The sequence below is a fragment of the Etheostoma spectabile genome, chromosome 4, assembly GCF_008692095.1.
Source record: "Etheostoma spectabile isolate EspeVRDwgs_2016 chromosome 4, UIUC_Espe_1.0, whole genome shotgun sequence".
NCBI lineage: Eukaryota > Metazoa > Chordata > Actinopteri > Perciformes > Percidae > Etheostoma > Etheostoma spectabile.
This window is the reverse complement of record NC_045736.1, coordinates 36,530,642-36,548,472: the sequence shown is the minus strand read 5'-3', so window position 1 is coordinate 36,548,472 and position 17,831 is coordinate 36,530,642. Positions and strand designations below refer to the sequence as shown.

At 38.2% G+C, this 17,831-nt stretch overlaps 2 protein-coding genes across 2 annotated transcripts in view; one reads left to right on the top strand and one right to left on the bottom strand.

The window, feature by feature from the left end:
- Window positions 1–17,831, top strand: part of cenpp (centromere protein P) — a 101,743-nt gene that overhangs the window by 40,072 nt on the left and 43,840 nt on the right. The gene's annotated exons all lie outside the window — the stretch shown is intronic.
- aspn (asporin (LRR class 1)) overlaps window positions 12,836–17,831 on the bottom strand; it is a 10,143-nt gene continuing 5,147 nt past the window's right edge. Inside the window, exons 3-8 of the mRNA XM_032514629.1 lie at window positions 17,707–17,819; window positions 16,366–16,579; window positions 16,063–16,173; window positions 15,691–15,784; window positions 15,223–15,361; window positions 12,836–14,192 (exon numbers count right to left, since the gene is read on the bottom strand). Of these exons, the coding sequence (XP_032370520.1) occupies window positions 13,995–14,192; window positions 15,223–15,361; window positions 15,691–15,784; window positions 16,063–16,173; window positions 16,366–16,579; window positions 17,707–17,819 (869 nt within the window). The 3' untranslated portion in view covers window positions 12,836–13,994. The remainder of the gene's footprint in view (window positions 14,193–15,222; window positions 15,362–15,690; window positions 15,785–16,062; window positions 16,174–16,365; window positions 16,580–17,706; window positions 17,820–17,831) is intronic.

Here is a 17,831-nt window from a genome sequence, read left to right as displayed (position 1 = left end):
TGTTCCTGCGTATTTACTAACCAGCAGATATCGGGACGCCGGTGAAAGCACACCTGTAGCGTTCTCTGTTTTGTTGTGTTCAATTTTACATGGAATGTCTGAATTTTTGGATTCCCAGCCGAAAACTACAAACATCTACGGGAAATATCCATGTCGGAAAGATATGTTATTTGCTCTATAAAAGACATTGACAAAGACAAAAACTAAGGACATTTACTCAATAATTTTAACCAAACAGATTTTTTTTGGCACCTATAGCACATAGCGCATCACCACAAACCTGTAAACATAGAGGCCTCAAAGAAGAGAAGAGGGCATGCAGCGCTTGGAGCACTTTAAAACCTATTTTATACGGTCTGTTTGAAACTCACAGAAGAAAGTAGTAGCTTTTGTGATGCATTTGGCTCGTTAAATAAGAACCAAAGTAAAAAAAAACAAAAAACTAAATTGCGTTCATTTAAAAATGTAATCGTGAAAAGGGTAAATTGAGATTGTGATTTTATGATTAATCGTGTAGGCCTAACTGGCACCGATTTGTTTTACAGAAAAGACAGAGTGAGAGTTTTGCAAATAAAACATTCTTTGGTTTCTTCTGATCTAACCTTTTATTTTTTCAATGTCTTGATGATGGTCTCTGTCTGTCGGTACTGGACAAGAGACCGGCTCTGATTAGACTGTCAGCTACGGCATGACGGTTTGGACTAAACCAGTATAAGACATATGGAGAGTATTACTGCTGACTGGGTTCCAGTGTGCGGTGGTATTGGATATTTGTTTTCTGTTCTCTGATGACTACTGGATTTGTTATCCCTGCATTCCTGACGTTTTCCTTTTCCCAGACAGAAACGGAGAGACAGTTTAGCGTTGACTCAAAAGTGATTCATGCTAAATTTGAATCTGTTGAAATACTAAATGTCAGTGGTCCTGGTTATTCTAGGGACCCCCTGGTGTTTAAAGTTTCAGTCTTCAGGTCATCAGTCCAGCGAAGCATGTGCCATCTTTATCAGTCAGGCTTACTTACAGCTAGAAGGCACTTTGTGAATCTTGGGACTTGGAAGGAGCTCAGAGTCAACATGTGTTTCCAGGTTACCATACTTCACCGTTGACCTGAGGCAGCTGAAAATAAATAAAATGCATGAATGGAATGATTTAGAGGCAAAGGGCTTATGTTAATAAGATCTTGAAAAAGATAAATGATTTTAGCATTTTAGTTTTTTCTAAACTTAAACGCACAGTATGCCATTTTTGCATCTCAATCAAAACAATAACAAAAGACAGACTTTGATGACGTCAAGTAGCATGGGATCCGGCCTGGGAGTTTTTGTCGTCTACTACTATTGCCGATAAAAGTCTGTACGCAGAAATACTGTGGACGTGTGTTAGTGCCAGGTGTGAACAGGGCCTGGGTTTCAGAGCCCAGCTTAGTGTACTGTCTGTGTAATGCCAAGTTTATATGAACACTGTGTTAGAGCGGTTTATAATAAAGTATTTTCAGTAATTGGCAACCTGCAGGTGATTTAAAAAACTATAAAACTATAAAACGTTAACAAAATTACCAATACAATTGCTGAAGCCTAAGGTGACGGCTTAAAATGTCTTGTTTAGTCTAACAGCCCAGGAAGCTAAAAGCACAGAATGCTTGGGATTTCTGCTCGACAATTGACAGAATTAATCAATTGTCAAACATTTCTGATAAATTTTCTGTTTTAACTAATTGCTTCATTGCTGCTGTACAAAAATAAAGTAGCTTAAAATACTAGAGTTTTTTTTATCTATTCAAATGTTTCCTCAGCTCTCCGGTTTTGAGGAAGATTGATGTCCACTACAGTATTGACCTGTAAATATGGTGTTGTCTTTTTTTTTCAGTCAATGAATCATACTCAGAACAGTAGCCTTACTCGGTCTTCTCCTTACTACAGTTACAGTTCATCTATATTATTGTTTGTGGTCAAAGTCAATGTATTTTTCATGTGTTTGGGCAGGCAGGGGAATTCTGGGAAGTTCCCATGTTAATGTAATTATGTCTGTTTAACAGGACTTTGTGGTCTTGAATGTTTCCCTCTGTGCTAATTGTGATGAGGAGAACACGGCTGTCTCCTCAGCAGTAGACTCCATCTGGATAAAATCTCTTTTTATTGGACGGCTCTTCAAAAGCTCTTGCTTTAAGATTGCTACTGGCTAAAATAACTGTCTGTGATTCTGGTTATGACCGGCTGTCTCTCTCATTTCTTCTCTCCTGTCTGTTTTAGGGCCTTTTATTAATGTTACAGCATACACTTAACATAGATTTTAATGCACGTCTGTCTTTAAATTTAATACCAGGAAACTCAATTTTATGCAGTAGTTACTGTAACTTGAAATAGATGAGAGCACAAGTAAGATTTTATGCTTAATTAACTTAAGATGGTAATTGTCCTGGAAGTGACAGCAACTAAGTTGCTTGTAGCCGTTTGTACTTGTTCAAGTGTTTATTTTAGAAGAATCTTTTACACCAAAATGGACATTTTCCAGGCACTTTGTTGATGTTATTATGTATGACAATATGTATGTGTGATACAGCCAGCTGCAGTGTTTTTAGAAGGAAGAATGTGTGTTGTGTCACGGTAGCTAGTTAGGAAATGATGCACCAGGAAAAATTACGCTCTCTGTGACAATGTTTTATGGATCACAGTCAAATATGTAGCACAAGTACAGATGGTGCAATTTAACTAAGTAGTGCGTTTAGTGTCAAACTAAAGAGTTAAGTGTTTAAAAACGATTTAGGTTGCTTCAGTATAGAAACTCCTGAATCAGCGTGGGAAGCGTTAGTTTATAGATATGGTTTTACTTTTCTACTTTTATTTTACTATATTGATGCTCCCAGTTAGATCTTTCTCTCTCTCTCTCTATCTCTCACACACACACACACACACACACACACACACACACACACACACACACACACACACACACACACACACACACACACACACACCATAGGCCAGGTTTTTCCACTCCAGAACCAGACAACTATTGGCTCGTCATCCTCATTTGCTCATTTTTCATGTCAGTCTTTTCCCTGCAGAACGCATCACTTCTGGGATTCTCTCACACGAACAAACAGGCCTTTCAGTCTTCGCCTCTAAACATTTTAATTTCATTGGCCTTATTTAGCCTTGGCTCTGATCTGGATGAGTTGGTGGTGTACATTTTAGTTGTGTGTGTGTTTTTGGACAGTGAAGGTGTGTTGAGTGAACGCTAACACACTAAATGTCCAATTTTCTCCAACTTCTGAGTTTTTTGCTGTGATTTTGGCTTCCTGAAGTGTTTGATTTCTCTCTTAAAGCGTCCTTAGCAGTCTGGGGAGACTTTGGACCTTAATAGTTGTTTGGGTTTGTTGGCAGTAACCGTGTAGGATTTGCCATTCTCTAAAAAACATGATGATGTACTGGTTGAGAAGGGCTCTGATTGGACAAGCTTCTGCAGCGAACTTATGACGATCTGTGATAATTATGTTTTGATGCTTGGACTTGTAATTGTTAACTTGGAAGAAATTGTGTAAGGCTAAAAACCTATAAGGGATTTACCATCCTGACCATAACCCAAAATAACCCTTTTGTGTCCTCATTTGCATTGATAAACTTAACCCTAAACTGGATCCTGAAAGCAGAAATACATTAAGACTACTGTATGTCCATATTAATCTCGATAATTTTGACAATGTCATTTTTATGTGAATACTATGTACGTCCACTCCACACTGTTTCCCATTCACATTGAAACGCCTAAACAGGACACTTAAATCTATTTGTCAAGATCTTTGTGATTTTGTTTTTCTATTCAGAATTGAGATCATAATTTTCTCCAATGATTCTTGATGGGACACATCTTTAAAAAAAAAAGTATACAAATGTATTGCAATCCATATTGTCGTTGTTACTAACCTTTTACAAAGCTCAAATTCAACTGCATGGAATGCTAAATTTGAGAATTATCAATTTTTTGTCTCTACATATCAGTCTTGTCTAAAAGTATGCAAGACAAATATTTCTGTTAGTGTGTAGTTGGATAAGGTAAATAGTATTACTAGATTATTACTATAGCCAGATGTAGCCTATGATTGAGTTTTTTTTCTCCAGTTTATTCACACTGAAACAATGCTGCTGTATGGGCTTTGCAGAGATAGGGCTCATCTGGTAGCCTGGAAATTCAGACCCAAATCCGAAAGATCAAGGGTCTAGCATCGAGTAATGAAAGTTGCCCATCTCGAGGGACGGTACCAAGCGTGCATTTGAAAATCTCACTGCACGTAATTGGATAACACTACGACCAATCACAACAACACATGGGGTGACGTATCCAGAGCCCCATACGCTTAGCTACCATCGTAGCTAACTGGTAGATTAAACTGTCGTCATCAGTTCAGCTTGCCTCTGGCCCCGCCTATATCAGATACACCGACGTGATTGGTGCATCTTGGTTGCAAGGCTATAGTTAATGAGAAGCATTACTCGATGCCAGAGTAACTTGCTGAGCAAATTCAAATTGTGCTCTTGCGGAAACTCCAGGGTACTCATCAGTATCTTTTTGATGAGAAGCTAGCGTTTGCTGGGAGAGCCCAGATAGAGTTAGGTGACATTTCAACTTGTTGGATTTGGGCGTTAAGTATTTTAAAAGGTGGAACACCAGCTTTGAATAGAAAATGCTCACATACTTCTTACTGGAAAGTTAATGAGAATTAAAGATACATTGAAATTGTAGTAGCCTTGGAGTAATCAGTGAGTTGTGAAGTGATTGATTAGGTTTTTTGGCCCTTTCCTGCTTAATGTCTCTACCATTGTCTACTTTGCCCTCAGTTTATACTCTGGAAACCTGAGCTCCATCCGCACCTCCTCTGCCTCTTTTGTTGGCTCCTAACCAGCTTTTTCCAGGCTCACAGCATAATCAAGGTCACTCACTGCATCCTCTAAAGACAAACCTGTCAGAGTTAATATTAAAAACTCAAGTTCAGCTAGATTGGTACCCCTTTTGTCCGAACCACCTAAAAAAATGCAGCCAAGTTTAAAAATGAAAACCCATGAACTGTCAGTGTAAAGTCGATTTATTATGACAAGTCAGATTACATTGTGTGCTTACAAATGGTATGTCTGACACTAATCAGGGTTTAAAGAGCACTGAACTATGTCAAAAAAGGTTTTAATATAATTTGTTTTTCTTAAAATCAGTGATGCAATGGAACTATACATGCTGTAGAGTTATTATTGTGTGCCTTATTGTTGTGTGCCCTGCTGTATGGCTTTTACATCAAGTGGTCTTAGATGAGAAAAAATGACAAGTGTTTGATAGCTAAGGGAGGCTGAAAAGTAGAAAAGGGGAGGAAAGGATAGAAGCTGTGAAAAGTAATGTGAATTTGTTGCTTTTGGAGGAAAAATATTTGAACAGCAGAGAGGGACAGTTGATTTATCGACACGTTCCTGAGAAGGTTCAATAAATCCAGCACACATTCAGATTTACAGTTTCACAAAAAAAAGCAAAAGAGAAAATAGTGTCTAGCAGCTTTACACATGAAAGAGGTTATTGAAGCCTGATGAGGAGTAGCCAAATGAAAGAGGAAACAGAGGTAAAATGATGAGATGTCTTTTTGGTAATATTGCATCAAACAGATTAGGGTAAAGAAATATAGCAAATGGCCTAGACCTGCCAGATGTAGATAAGTATCCAAATAGGATTAATATCATGTTCAGTGCTGAAGATTTGTCTATTATTCAATTCACAGGAAATTTAAATTTTTTTTAATGAAAATAAAAGTTTATCTTGTTTTGATGCAACTTCTAAAATATGTCCAGCTGGTGATAATGAGACTAACTTCAACTTGGTGTCTGACCTACACCTGATTGAGCCGTTGGTCTCGACTTTTTCCAACTTGTATAAACTTTTCCCTGCTATTGCGATGTCATGCTCTGATTAATTACTGCAAACAACCTATGTTATGTTATATGTATGCTATAGTCCTAATACTATTATACAGGCTTATATTGCAATCTCTTAGGCCTACATGTACAGTACAGGCCAAAGGTTTGGAACCACCTTCTAATTTAATGCGTTTTTAATTATTTTCATGACTGTTTACATTTTAGATAATCACTGAAGGCATCAAAACTATGAATGAACACATATGGAATTATGTACTTTACAAAAAAGTGTGAAATAACCGAAAACATGTCTTATATTCTAGTTTCTTCAAAGTAGCAACCCTTGGCTTTATTGATAGAGCGGTAAACCCTTGTTTTCTCAATTAGCTTTATGAGGTAGTCACCTGAAATGGTTTTCACTTCAATGGTGTGCCTTGTCAGGGTTAATTAGTGGAATTTCTTGATTTATTAATATAATAAATGGAGTCGGTACCTTCAGTTCTGTTGTGCAGAAGTCAGGTTGATACACAGCCGACAGCCCTATTGGACAACTGTTAGAATTCATATTATGGCAAGAACCAATCAGCTAAGTAAAGAGAAACGAGTGGCTATCATTACTTTAAGAAATGAAGGTCAGTCAGTTGCAAAAACTTTGAATGTGTCCCCAATTGCAGTCGCGAAAACCATCAAGTGCTAACGAAACGGTCTTTGCGCCATGGAGAAAAGGTGACCGGATGATTCTACATGCCTGGTTCCCATCTTGAAGCATGAAGGAGGAGGTGTGATGGTGTGGGGGTGCTTTGCTTGTGACAATGTTGGGGATTTATTCAAAATTGAAGGCAAACTGAACTAGCATGGCTACGACAGCACCCTGCAGCGACATGCCATCCCATCCATTTTGCATTTAGTTGGACCATCATTCATTTTTCAACAGTACAATGACCCCAAACACACCTCCAGGCTGTGTAAGGGCTATTTCTCCAAGAAGGAGGGTGATTGACTGCTGCGCCTCCACAGTCAACGGACCTGAACCGACTCAAGATGGTTTGGGGAGAACTGGACCGCAGAGTGAAGGAAAAAGGGCCAACAAGTGCTAAGCATCTCTGTTTTTTAGTTTAGCCCATCATGTGATAACATGAGGGGGACAGGGTTTATGACCTATACTGCAGCCAGCCACCAGGAGGCGATCCAGATGTTTTGGCTTTACTTTCGGGGAGCTATCACGCTGTCCATCTTTATGTACAGTTAATGTAATTGGCATCACTGCTTGCTTTCCTTGAAGTGTAATAACCCTAATATATTTTTAGAATATCCAATTTTTTTTTTTTGACATTGGCAAATTCCCTCTTAATTTGGTTGAGGCAAGGAGTCATGTACGTTTTGGGAAACCCTGTATAACTTGGTCATGTGACAGATTTAGACTATAAATTGAGGACTGACTGCAAAGTGACTCTGGATTGGTGGGTTATTGGTTGTTGCGGTTAGGGTACACAAACTGTATCATAAAAATTCTGCCAAAAGAAGGCTGCTGGTTTTCTCTAAGCCTTAAGAAAGGGAAATATCTTGTTAAATTATGACTGCTGGGACATAATTAATATGTAGTGCAACCTCAAATAGTTGATCAGCTAATTGTTTTTTAACTAACTAGACTAGTCATATGTCACAAAAAGTTAGATTTTATTTCCATCATTTACACTGTCAAAATAACAGAAAACAAAAAAATGGCATCTGCAAAAGTTTGGGCACACTGCAAAGTTTATAGCATGCACAGCCCCCTTTGGAAAGCTGAGACCTGACAGCATCATGGAATGTTCTCAATCATCGTCTGGAAAGATCTGGTGATGTCAATCTTAAGGTTTTAAATGCCCAGACTCATCTGACCTCGCCCCAACACCAGCACCATGGGTTCTTCTAAGCAGTTGTCTAGAAAACCTTAAACTGAAAATAGTTGACGCTCACAAAGCAGGAGATGGCTATAACAAGATGGCAAAGCGTTTTCAGATGCCAATATCCTCTGTTCGGAATGTAATTAAGAAATGGCCGTCATCAGGGAAAGTGGAAGTTAAAGCAAGATCTGGAAGATCAAGAAAAATATCAGACAGAACAGCTTGTAGGATTGTGAGAAAAGCAAGTCCAAACCCACGTTTGATTGCACGATCCATCCAGAAAGACCTGGCAGAAACTGGAGTTGTGCTACACCATTCCACTGTAAAGAGATACTTGTACAAATATGGTCTTCATGGAAGAGTCATCAGAAGAAAACCTCTTCTATGTCCTCACCACAAAAATCAGCGTTTAATATATAGACAAGCCTAATGCATTGTGGAAACAAGTTCTGTGGAACGATGAGGTTAAAATAAAACTTTTGGGCCGAAATGAGCAAAGGTACGTTTGGAGAAGAAAGGGCACCAAATTTAATAAAAAGAACCTCTGTCCAACTCTTAAGCATGGGGGTGGATCAATCATGCTTTGGGGTTGTATTCCAGCCAGTGGCACAGGGAACATTTCACGAGTAGAAGGAAAAATGGATCTAATAAAATTTCAGCAAATTTTGGACGCTAAAGCTGAAGTTAAAGAGAGGATGGCTTCTACAAATGGATAATGATCCTAAACACACCTTAAAATCAACAGTGGATTACATCAAGAGGCGTAAACTGAAGGTTTTGCCATGGCCTTCACAATCTCCTGACCTCAACATAATTGAAAATCTATGGATTGATCTTAAAAGAGCAGTGTGTTACAGCCCAGAAATCTCAAAGAACTGGAAGACTTTTGGAAGGAAGAATGGGCGAAGATACCTTAAACAGGAATTGAAAGACTCTTGGCCGGCTACAAGAAGCGTTAACAAGCTGTGATACTTGCCAAAGGGGGCAGTACAAGGTATTAACTCTGCAGGGTGCCAAAACTTTTGCAGACGCCATATTTTTGTTTTTTGTTATTTTGAAAGTGTAAATGACGGAAATAAAATCGTAACTTTTTGTGACATATTATACAAATGTCTATACTGTCATTTGATGCCCTTTGGAGATTTTTCCATCTTTTCTTGGCTTCTTTATGCACATTTATACAAATATTTACCTGGGGTGCCCAAACTTTCGAGCCTCACTGTAGATGGAGGACAAAGTGGAAGACTGAAGAGGAGATGACAAGAATAAACTAGAAAATAAAGAGAAGTAAAAACAGAGGTTGAAATGTCCTGAAGTTATGACCATTTTCTATGTGTGTGTGTGTATATACTGTATGTGTGTGTGGCTGTGAGACGTGGCAGATTGAGACCTGGCCCACTGGCAGATCTGTTCCATATGTTTCCTGGAGAAAGAGAGTAAGGCAGCTTCCCTCCACCCTACCCACAGCACAAAGAGTCTTCATTTAAAAAGACAAAACAATTGAGAAGCCACTACGTTGTTGTACCGCAGCTCAGCCTTGTTTTCTGTTGACTGTAGATATCGGTAATATCAGGTAAAAATGTAGTTGAGAAAAGGCAGCAGGCAGGTGTTGGGTTTTTGGGAATCGGCAGGGAGCTGGCTGCCCTTAATAGGGGCCTCCCTGCGAGACAGAGGGCAAAGAAAACACACTCACACACACCTTCACATTTTTGTGTGTGTGTTTCTGTCTGTTTGAATTAATTGTTTTTGTCAGCAAGGCAACAATGAAGAACGTTTTGTGTCTAGCATCAATAACCAGCACCTTCCAAATTATATACTATATTTTAAAAGACCAAATGTAATAGGCACCTGTAATTATTGGGAGAAACTTTCTTTTCTTAACTGGTAGCCCATTTTTTAATACAATATGGATTCCTGACAAGGTATGTATCACTAAACTGTCAACAGGACCATCACTAATTAAAGAAGTACTGATACATCATGCAGCCCGTAATGATGAACCCAAAGAAAATTATCAACAACTTTGTTGTTCCAGTTAGTGTTTTCAGCATCTCTCCACTTATTGTTTTGGTATCACCACCAACAACATTCACTCAGCGCAATTATTATAATATATTGTTGGGTTGACAGCTTGTTGTGCTGCCCCCAAGTGGCCCAAAAAAAGTAAAATGCAGGTTTAAAGGATTAATGTACGTTACTAAAAATGTCACAACCCAAGCACATTATCCTCCAAGATCGTCTTCTGCTTCCCCACAACAAGGGCTGGGCATCGTTTTGATTTCAACAATTATGATTCCATCTCCGATTCTTCATTTTGATTTGGTACCTGTCAGTTCTAATTTTTGAGGGGTGGCGTTGAAACGGGTCACATGCTTGTTTCACAGATAAGAGGAAGATTTTACTTTAGTGCAATGGTGATTTACAGTTTTACCGGCTTTTTCAACGTAAAATAAAGCCACAAGTGAGAGCGCCACTTACTTTGCTCCATGGCTGCAACACAACCAGCGCCTAGAGGTACGGCTGCTGCCATGGAACCCAAAACTTTCCCTTTTAAATTTGAAACCAATGCTCAGATTTAAAGTGATTCAAAACAATACCAATAAAAAAAACAATTCCATTGGAATGGAATTGGAATCAAAACTTTTTTAACAATCCCAAGTTGGAACCGGTTCTCGATGCCCATTCCTTCCCCCGACCCTCCTTAAAGATGAGCCGGTATAGCTTATGGACGGATGGATAAAAACAATATTACCATTTATAAATATGCTGCTTTGGCCCAAATTCAACAAATGGCCATACAACAATAAATATGACACATAATCCTTTAAATCAATAAAACCAAACCAATTCTTTTATAAGTAAAATTGCAGCAGTCTTCAAATACTCATTATCAAGTAAAAAAAATAAAATGTTCAGCTTCATCAAATAACAAGACTGAAGTTTAACTGCTTTTTATTGATGTATCTGAACCGATCTCCAGTAAGAGGTCTGGGTGCGCATCTCTTTAAGTAAAGGAAGTTTTAAAAGATGAACTGAGCTGGTTAGATGAGGAGCTGCAGGTGAAGGTGCTTTCTGCAGTTTAGGTTAATTCAAATGTTTTCCATTATTAAATAATTGTCAATTATAACACCCAGCTTTAAACCTAGCCTTAAACCAGATGCAAAGTAAGACAATATTTGAGTTTAAATCAGTCTGGCTACTTGAGAGTTCCTTAGTTTAGAAGTAGTGGTAGAGTTGTTGGACTTGGCAAAAAAAAAATATATATATAATATAGCAAAATAGAGTCAAAATTGTCCTGTTAACTGCAAAATAGAGGGACAGTCTTCTAGGAAGCCAGTTTCTCAACACTATAGAGTTGAAATGTAAACCAATCGTTCGGTGTCTTCATTACTCCGAACCAATCTCCAGACCTCCACTGACACCAACATAACTAACATCATCTCTTTAGTGTGCAGTGACATCTGCTGGTGGATAAAAAAACTGCTCAACTGGTGTCTCATTTATAAAACTGTGCGTAGGATCCTTACTAAAAGTGGCGTACGGCAAAAGAAATTCAGATTTACAAAACCATGCGCACGCACATCTTTAAGCAATGTTCCCTTTATAAATCACAGATAACCCACAAGTGTGCATACATGAATCAGCCTTTTATCCCGCCCTGTACGCGCCCATTTTTAACCATAAATAGTCAATGCAAAGCACCTCATGAATGCTGATAAGTATGTTAATAGCCTGGCAGTTGTTCTTTTGTTACGCCAAATCATGACGACTGGCGGAGAAAAAGCTAAAAACTTCTCAGACGTTAAGGAATTGCTGCAAATTGAATCATAATTTCTGCTTCGTCTCACACAGTGTAGGGAAATCAGATCTATAGACTACCTATAATAATAACTCTGTCCAAAATAGCAAACATTTTGGCACTCAGAGATTTGATGCTATCCTGTATTTCATGGAGGTGGGTCATCTCCTCCTCCTGCGTTCTGTAGCAGACAATGTGACTGTGAAACAGTGCCAATTAAACATTAAGAACACATTTTTGAGTTGGAGGTGTTAGTTATTACTCAGTACAGGTACATCCACTATTGGATTTCATTTTCATCAGGATGTGGATGATATGGAGTGAAAAAATGTGCATGAGACATCATCACATTCTCTGGTCAAGTTTGTTTATAATGAATTACAACTTTTGCGTGGGAAGTGGCATACGCACATTTTCAGCCCTGTTTTGTGCCTATTCCACGTTTATAAGTGAGACCCCTGGTCTTTATCAGATAGAAAAACACCTCTGGTCCCAGTAGCTTGAGTGTGAGGGGAGAAATCCCTTTTTGTTTGATCACTCATGATTTTTGCAAAGGAAAGACACCGGACCTATATTAATTTATAATACACTAAACAAGGTAGGCCTCAGGACAAATAAACAGATGTACCCCTTTCAACAGGCTCAAAGTGATTAACAAGAAGAAACATACTTAGAATTTAGGCTAAAACGTAAGCTGATTAATTAATTTTATCAAAAGCAGTTGATTACTCATGTTTACCAACATTTTTAGTTTGTTTGTTCAAGCTTATACAGTGCGAGGATTTGCTGGTTTTGTATATCATTATAGACTGAAGATCAGCGGGTTTTGGAATATGGTTGGACAGGTCAAGGTGTTTGATGTAACCTTGGACTTAAGAACTTTTAGGTTATTTTCCGACTATTGATAATGTTATTTATAAACATTAATCCATATAAAGTTATTTTAACTCAATTTTGCCTTTAAAAAAAAAAAAAATCAGTTCATGTATTTTTTTTAAACTACGTTGAGTTAATAATTTCTAAATTCTGCTAATCTCTTTACAACTAGTACGTACCTTGTCCATCAATTTTTTCAGATAGTCTTTTATTTTATGTAAGCTTTGTTTAATAATTTAAGTCAGATGTTTACAGTATAGCCAAAATCACAAGTTTGTACTGGAAGAAAAAAGGATATGGCAATAAAAGCTTGAATAACAAAATCAGATGTTAACTTTCTAACACAAACGCACTTTCATTTTGACAAAAAGTAACAACATAAATGGAGAAGGGTTCCAGGTTTATTTTAAGACATACTAAATAAATATAGCACCATTTCATAGGAGAGAGCACTGGAGGAAACGGAACATGTTTGCAAGAAAGATACACTGACGTTTCAGGTTGGGAATTACATTGCCTGCTTATAATTTCAATAAGTGACGTTCCCTTTGTTAGCTATAGTTCATTAAAAAAAATTAATGTTTCGGGTTTACATAAAAACAATATATAATCCAGTCTGACATGTTGCTTGTTTCTAAATAAAGACAATACAGACATGTAGTGGGATAATTATAAAAAATCCACATAAAGACAGACATGGGGCATCAAAGTGACTTATTGCACTAAATAATGCCAGTCATTCATTGACTGTACAGACTTCTGCTGGAAGGAAAATATGTTTAAGTGAAAGTGGTTTTTAGGTTGCTGTTGTGTTACAGCTCTGGCCTATAGTGACTCTTCTATAATGATTACAATGTCTCAACTTAAAAAAAGCATTCATATAATACATAAGGAAATTGAAAAAGAGGATTAAAATATTCAGTTTGTAGTTTAAAAGACAACTTAAATTTGGTCTTATTAAAAGATGTCTTCTTTTTAAAAGAAAATAACTAAAAATCTCTTTTTGTTAAAAAGGGGGAAAAAAGGCATCAGCAGCATTTCATACTAAAGTCAGGTCATTGGGTGGTTTTGCTCAAAGAGTGACCAGATGGTGGCGCTTTATTCTTGGGAACGTTTACACAGTGAAGGTTGAGGGACAAAAGCTAAGGATCACCTCACAGAATAGACCTCACAAAGGTAGGTAGGTAGGTAGGAAGGTTCTGCTGTTATTGCTGTATGTCATCCCCCTGTACGTCTCCCCTCTGTATACTGTCTGTAGCTACTAAAAACATTTTCTTAGTCTTGTATCTTAAGATTTAATATTCATCAAGCACCAACATCCAGACTAGAATTTAGTTTCTAGTTACATTTTTTCCCCTGGCCGAGAACTTTTATGTGTAGACCTAAATTATACTACCATTCAACATGTACTATAGCTTTCTTGAACAGCTGACAGTAGGAATCTTGTTTTATTCATCAGAACTATTTGCATCTCCTTCCTTATACTGTACCAGGACAATGGCAGTTCTCCATTTCTGTGCTGTCTTGAGCTGTTTTCACTCCCTATTTTCTGAAGTTTCCTAGCTGGACGCCCCTCCGTCCGGTCACACAGCGAAAGGTGGCCGGCTGGATGTCCCAGTATTTAACAGGATTGGCAAACAGACTGATGCCTGTGTACAGGTTCTTCTTGACATCGGGCCTGATGGGACAGAAATCGTTGACTCCCACAGTGCTGATTCTGTTGCCATGGAGGTAAATCACCTAAACAGACGGAGAGGATTTGTTTTGTTAATCAGTTACTTTTCTGCTTTGTCAGTAAACCCACTTTGATTGGGAGTTATGTTCTAATGCGGTTTAACTGCTACTTTGGAAACTTAAGATCACAACCTTTAGAGCAGAGCAAAGAAAGTCTTATTCGGAAAGTTGGACGTCATTTTATAGCTCCAGTTTTCTGAGTTAAAGGAAACTGTTGTATTTCAGATGGCTAACATGTGACAACTTTACTCTTTCCCTTCATTCCCCTTTATATGATATAGACTTTTATATTTGGCTTTCTTCAACATCTACTTAAGCTACACTTTGAGAGTTCAGGAAAAAAGTGAAAAAGTTTAGGGGTCTTGTGCTTGTAAGATGGAACAGGAGGTCGACAGGTAGAACTTTCATGGTAAAAGGGGAACTGACCCCCTTTTGATTTAGCAATCAATTTATGTTCCAAAACTCATCCACGATGATAAACTATGGGTAGTAACCAAAGGAATATGATCAGTGAGAGATGATGAATACAATCAGCCAAATTAGTTTTATTTTTATTTTTTTTAGAGTGTCAGTAATAAAGACCAGGTAATGAGCTCAAACATCTGGAATGAGCTTGGAGTAAAACGGCTCCTTTGCAGTGAGAGGAAGAATAAGATGTTGGAAATATACATGGGAACCTTGCGTTACTCTAGGATGAGCTGGAGAACATGGCTACAGAGAGAGAGGTCTGGACTACATGCCTTCTGCCATTGCAACTTTTAAAACTTTAATTTAATCTCTTCCAGTATATAGATTGGTCCAGGTCATGTTTAGCCTAGCTTAATAGGAATGTGAAAAGGAGACATTGCTGTTTTAGGAGAAGTTAGCGTGGTGGACTGTGACTGCATGCAGCATTTCAAAGGTCCTGCCCTTATAGTGGGGTGGCCAGCTTTGAGCTATGTCCTAAATCATTTGTCAATTAAACCTAGCTGATATTGTCAGTTTGAGACATGCACTTTAGTCTACTGATACTGATCAAACTGTCTGTAGATCCCACCTGGAGGTAGCGCAGGGAGCTGAGATTCGGTGGAACCTTTTTCAGACGGTTGTTGTCCAGGTGGATCTCACGGATGCTCGGGATGCTGGCTAAGCTGCCATTTTCTACAAACTTAACCTGGTTAAAACCAAGTCCTAGCCTGCAAAAATGGCGACAGATAGTTGAAAGGTGTAGTATTACCATTTTTGAGTAAAAATGAAAAAAAAAAATAGATTTAAACATCAAATTAACAAACAAAACTATATTTAAACTTTCCATTCTGACTTACACATAAACAGAGCCAGTACGGGGTGACAGATAAAGAGTGAACTTTTGATTTGTAGACTTTTATCTACATGGCAGCTTAAGGACTCAACTTGTGTTAACAGGCATGTAAAACAGTGAAATTGGAGTTTCGAAGAGGACTCAGATTTGAACAGTCAAACAAAAAAAAGTCAGTTTCTAGGACAAAATGTAGCTTGTGTTCACCTCTTTAGGTTTTTATATCTGATGAAGTCTTCTATTTCCACCTTAGAGATCTTGTTGTAGTCCAGGCTCAGCTCTGTGATGGAGGATGGGAGGTCTGGGAGAGACAAACCACACCAAACAAAACAAGTGTTAAGTGTAGACTTCATTGCTTTTAATAGTGATTTGAAAACAAACAATAAATTGACATATTAAAGTGTCACATTAAAAGGTTTTAGTGTTTTTTTATGCCTCATTTAGTTGTACTTGATGTCATGTGTAGCAATACTGTAAGCTGGTGACTGGAGGAGAAAGAAGAGGGTACCATTCATTTGTTTAAATCATTAAGCATACTTACAGTCAGCATACTGTAACATGAGGTGAGGGATAGTCTACCTTTTGGTACAGCGGTTAGTTTGGCCTCTGCCATACCGATATACAGGGTCGACAAGCCGTTAAAAGCTCCCAGGGCAATCCCACTGTTGGCCAGCGGGTTGGCACCCAGCTCTGTTTGGACAAACACAAAACATCTGGTTTAATTATAAATGATCAATTAGTTTGAGGACTTGCTTCCCTGGATATGTCTGCAGTTCACGTATAGTTTTTTTAATAGTACAGTGTAGCAGTGTTTCCATTACCTCTGGTTAAAGCATTGTTTAATCGATGAAATTAACTGCGGCAGTGTTTGGGTTGAATTACCTAGCACATTTAGTTTCATCAGGCCTTTAAACGCGTCCGTCTGGATTTTGTTGATCTTGTTTTCATGGAAGCGTAGCTCAATGACGTTGGGAGGCAGGTTTGCTGGGATCTCAGTCAGCAGGTTGTAGGAGAGGTACAGCAGTCTGAGATGGTCCATGTTTCTAAAAGCCTTGGGGTGAATCTTGGAGATCTTGTTGTTGATCAGAAACAGGCCCTGATGGGGAAAAAAGGAATCGGAATAAGATTTTATAAATTCAAACTGAGTTTTGCTGCTTTTCTTATGCCAGGTGTATGAATGGAAGCTTCAAAGTATTTTTTTGTCAAACCACTGTTTTCAAGGTCAAGAAATCACGCTAAACATTCAACCTGTGCATGTTAAGATAGACAATATGAAAGGTTTATTTGACATTTTCAACACAATCTTTTTTCAGGTCAGCTGCACCATTCAACACTTGATTACAAGTCACTTTATTGGCACAAAGATGCAGATTATCACTGTTTGATACAGCACAGTATAATCCAGAGTGATTGGCCTTGATATGGTTTATTCTCATCAGCTAAATCAAAGACGGATCCTCTTTTACTCTTACTTCTTCACTGGGAGTTTCATACAGAGGGACCACAATCTCCTAATACTACAAGCTACATTTTTACTGATAATAGTGGACTGTGTCTTCTTATCTAGAAACTTAAAAAGTTGGTATGGTCATTCACATGTGTATATAATGAGTCTTAATGTGACTCATTTACATTTCTGAACCAACTCTAGGCATTTTGTGGATGGAAGTAGTAGGATGTAAATCTAACTTGTCTTAGCTGTAGGAACCATGTGAGCACTGCAGAGAATGGGTGATTCAATAAATTCCTTATTTAAATGCATCCTGTGTAGACACTGACAGAACTGAAACTGCTGCTGCTGCTGCTGCTTTTGCTATGCAGGCCTTGTAAACACGGTGTTGGTCTTGTTGACAAAACCAAAATGAATTTCACATGTATCCATCTTGTTCAAGCTTGAAGAAGCCAGTCTTTTTAGCTCCCATCTTCACTTGGCCAATTCTCATTTTATGTGGTCAAGATTTCCTCGTAGTTTTGAGTTGGCCACTAAACTGTTTTGACTGTGTACAACATTTGATTTTCACAGGGTAGGGTTAAATAGGTAGGAGAAAGAGGTAAGAAGGAGAAAGGCAATTATGACATAAACTAGAACTAGATCATAAGTACCTGCACAGATTCATTCTATACTTCTGTAAATTCAGACATGCCTGATGTTTATACGTGTAATGTTAACAGGAAGGGGTTGTGGTGTTCATTACTGTGTGCAGGGTAAACCAGTTCTCTTACATAAAGCTTGTGGAGGCCTTTAAAGTCGTTCTCCTTGATCTCTGTAATATCATTGTTTTGGAGGTCTAGTATCACAGTGTCTTCAGGAATCTTGTCAGGAACAGCAATCTGACCTGTTGGCAGAA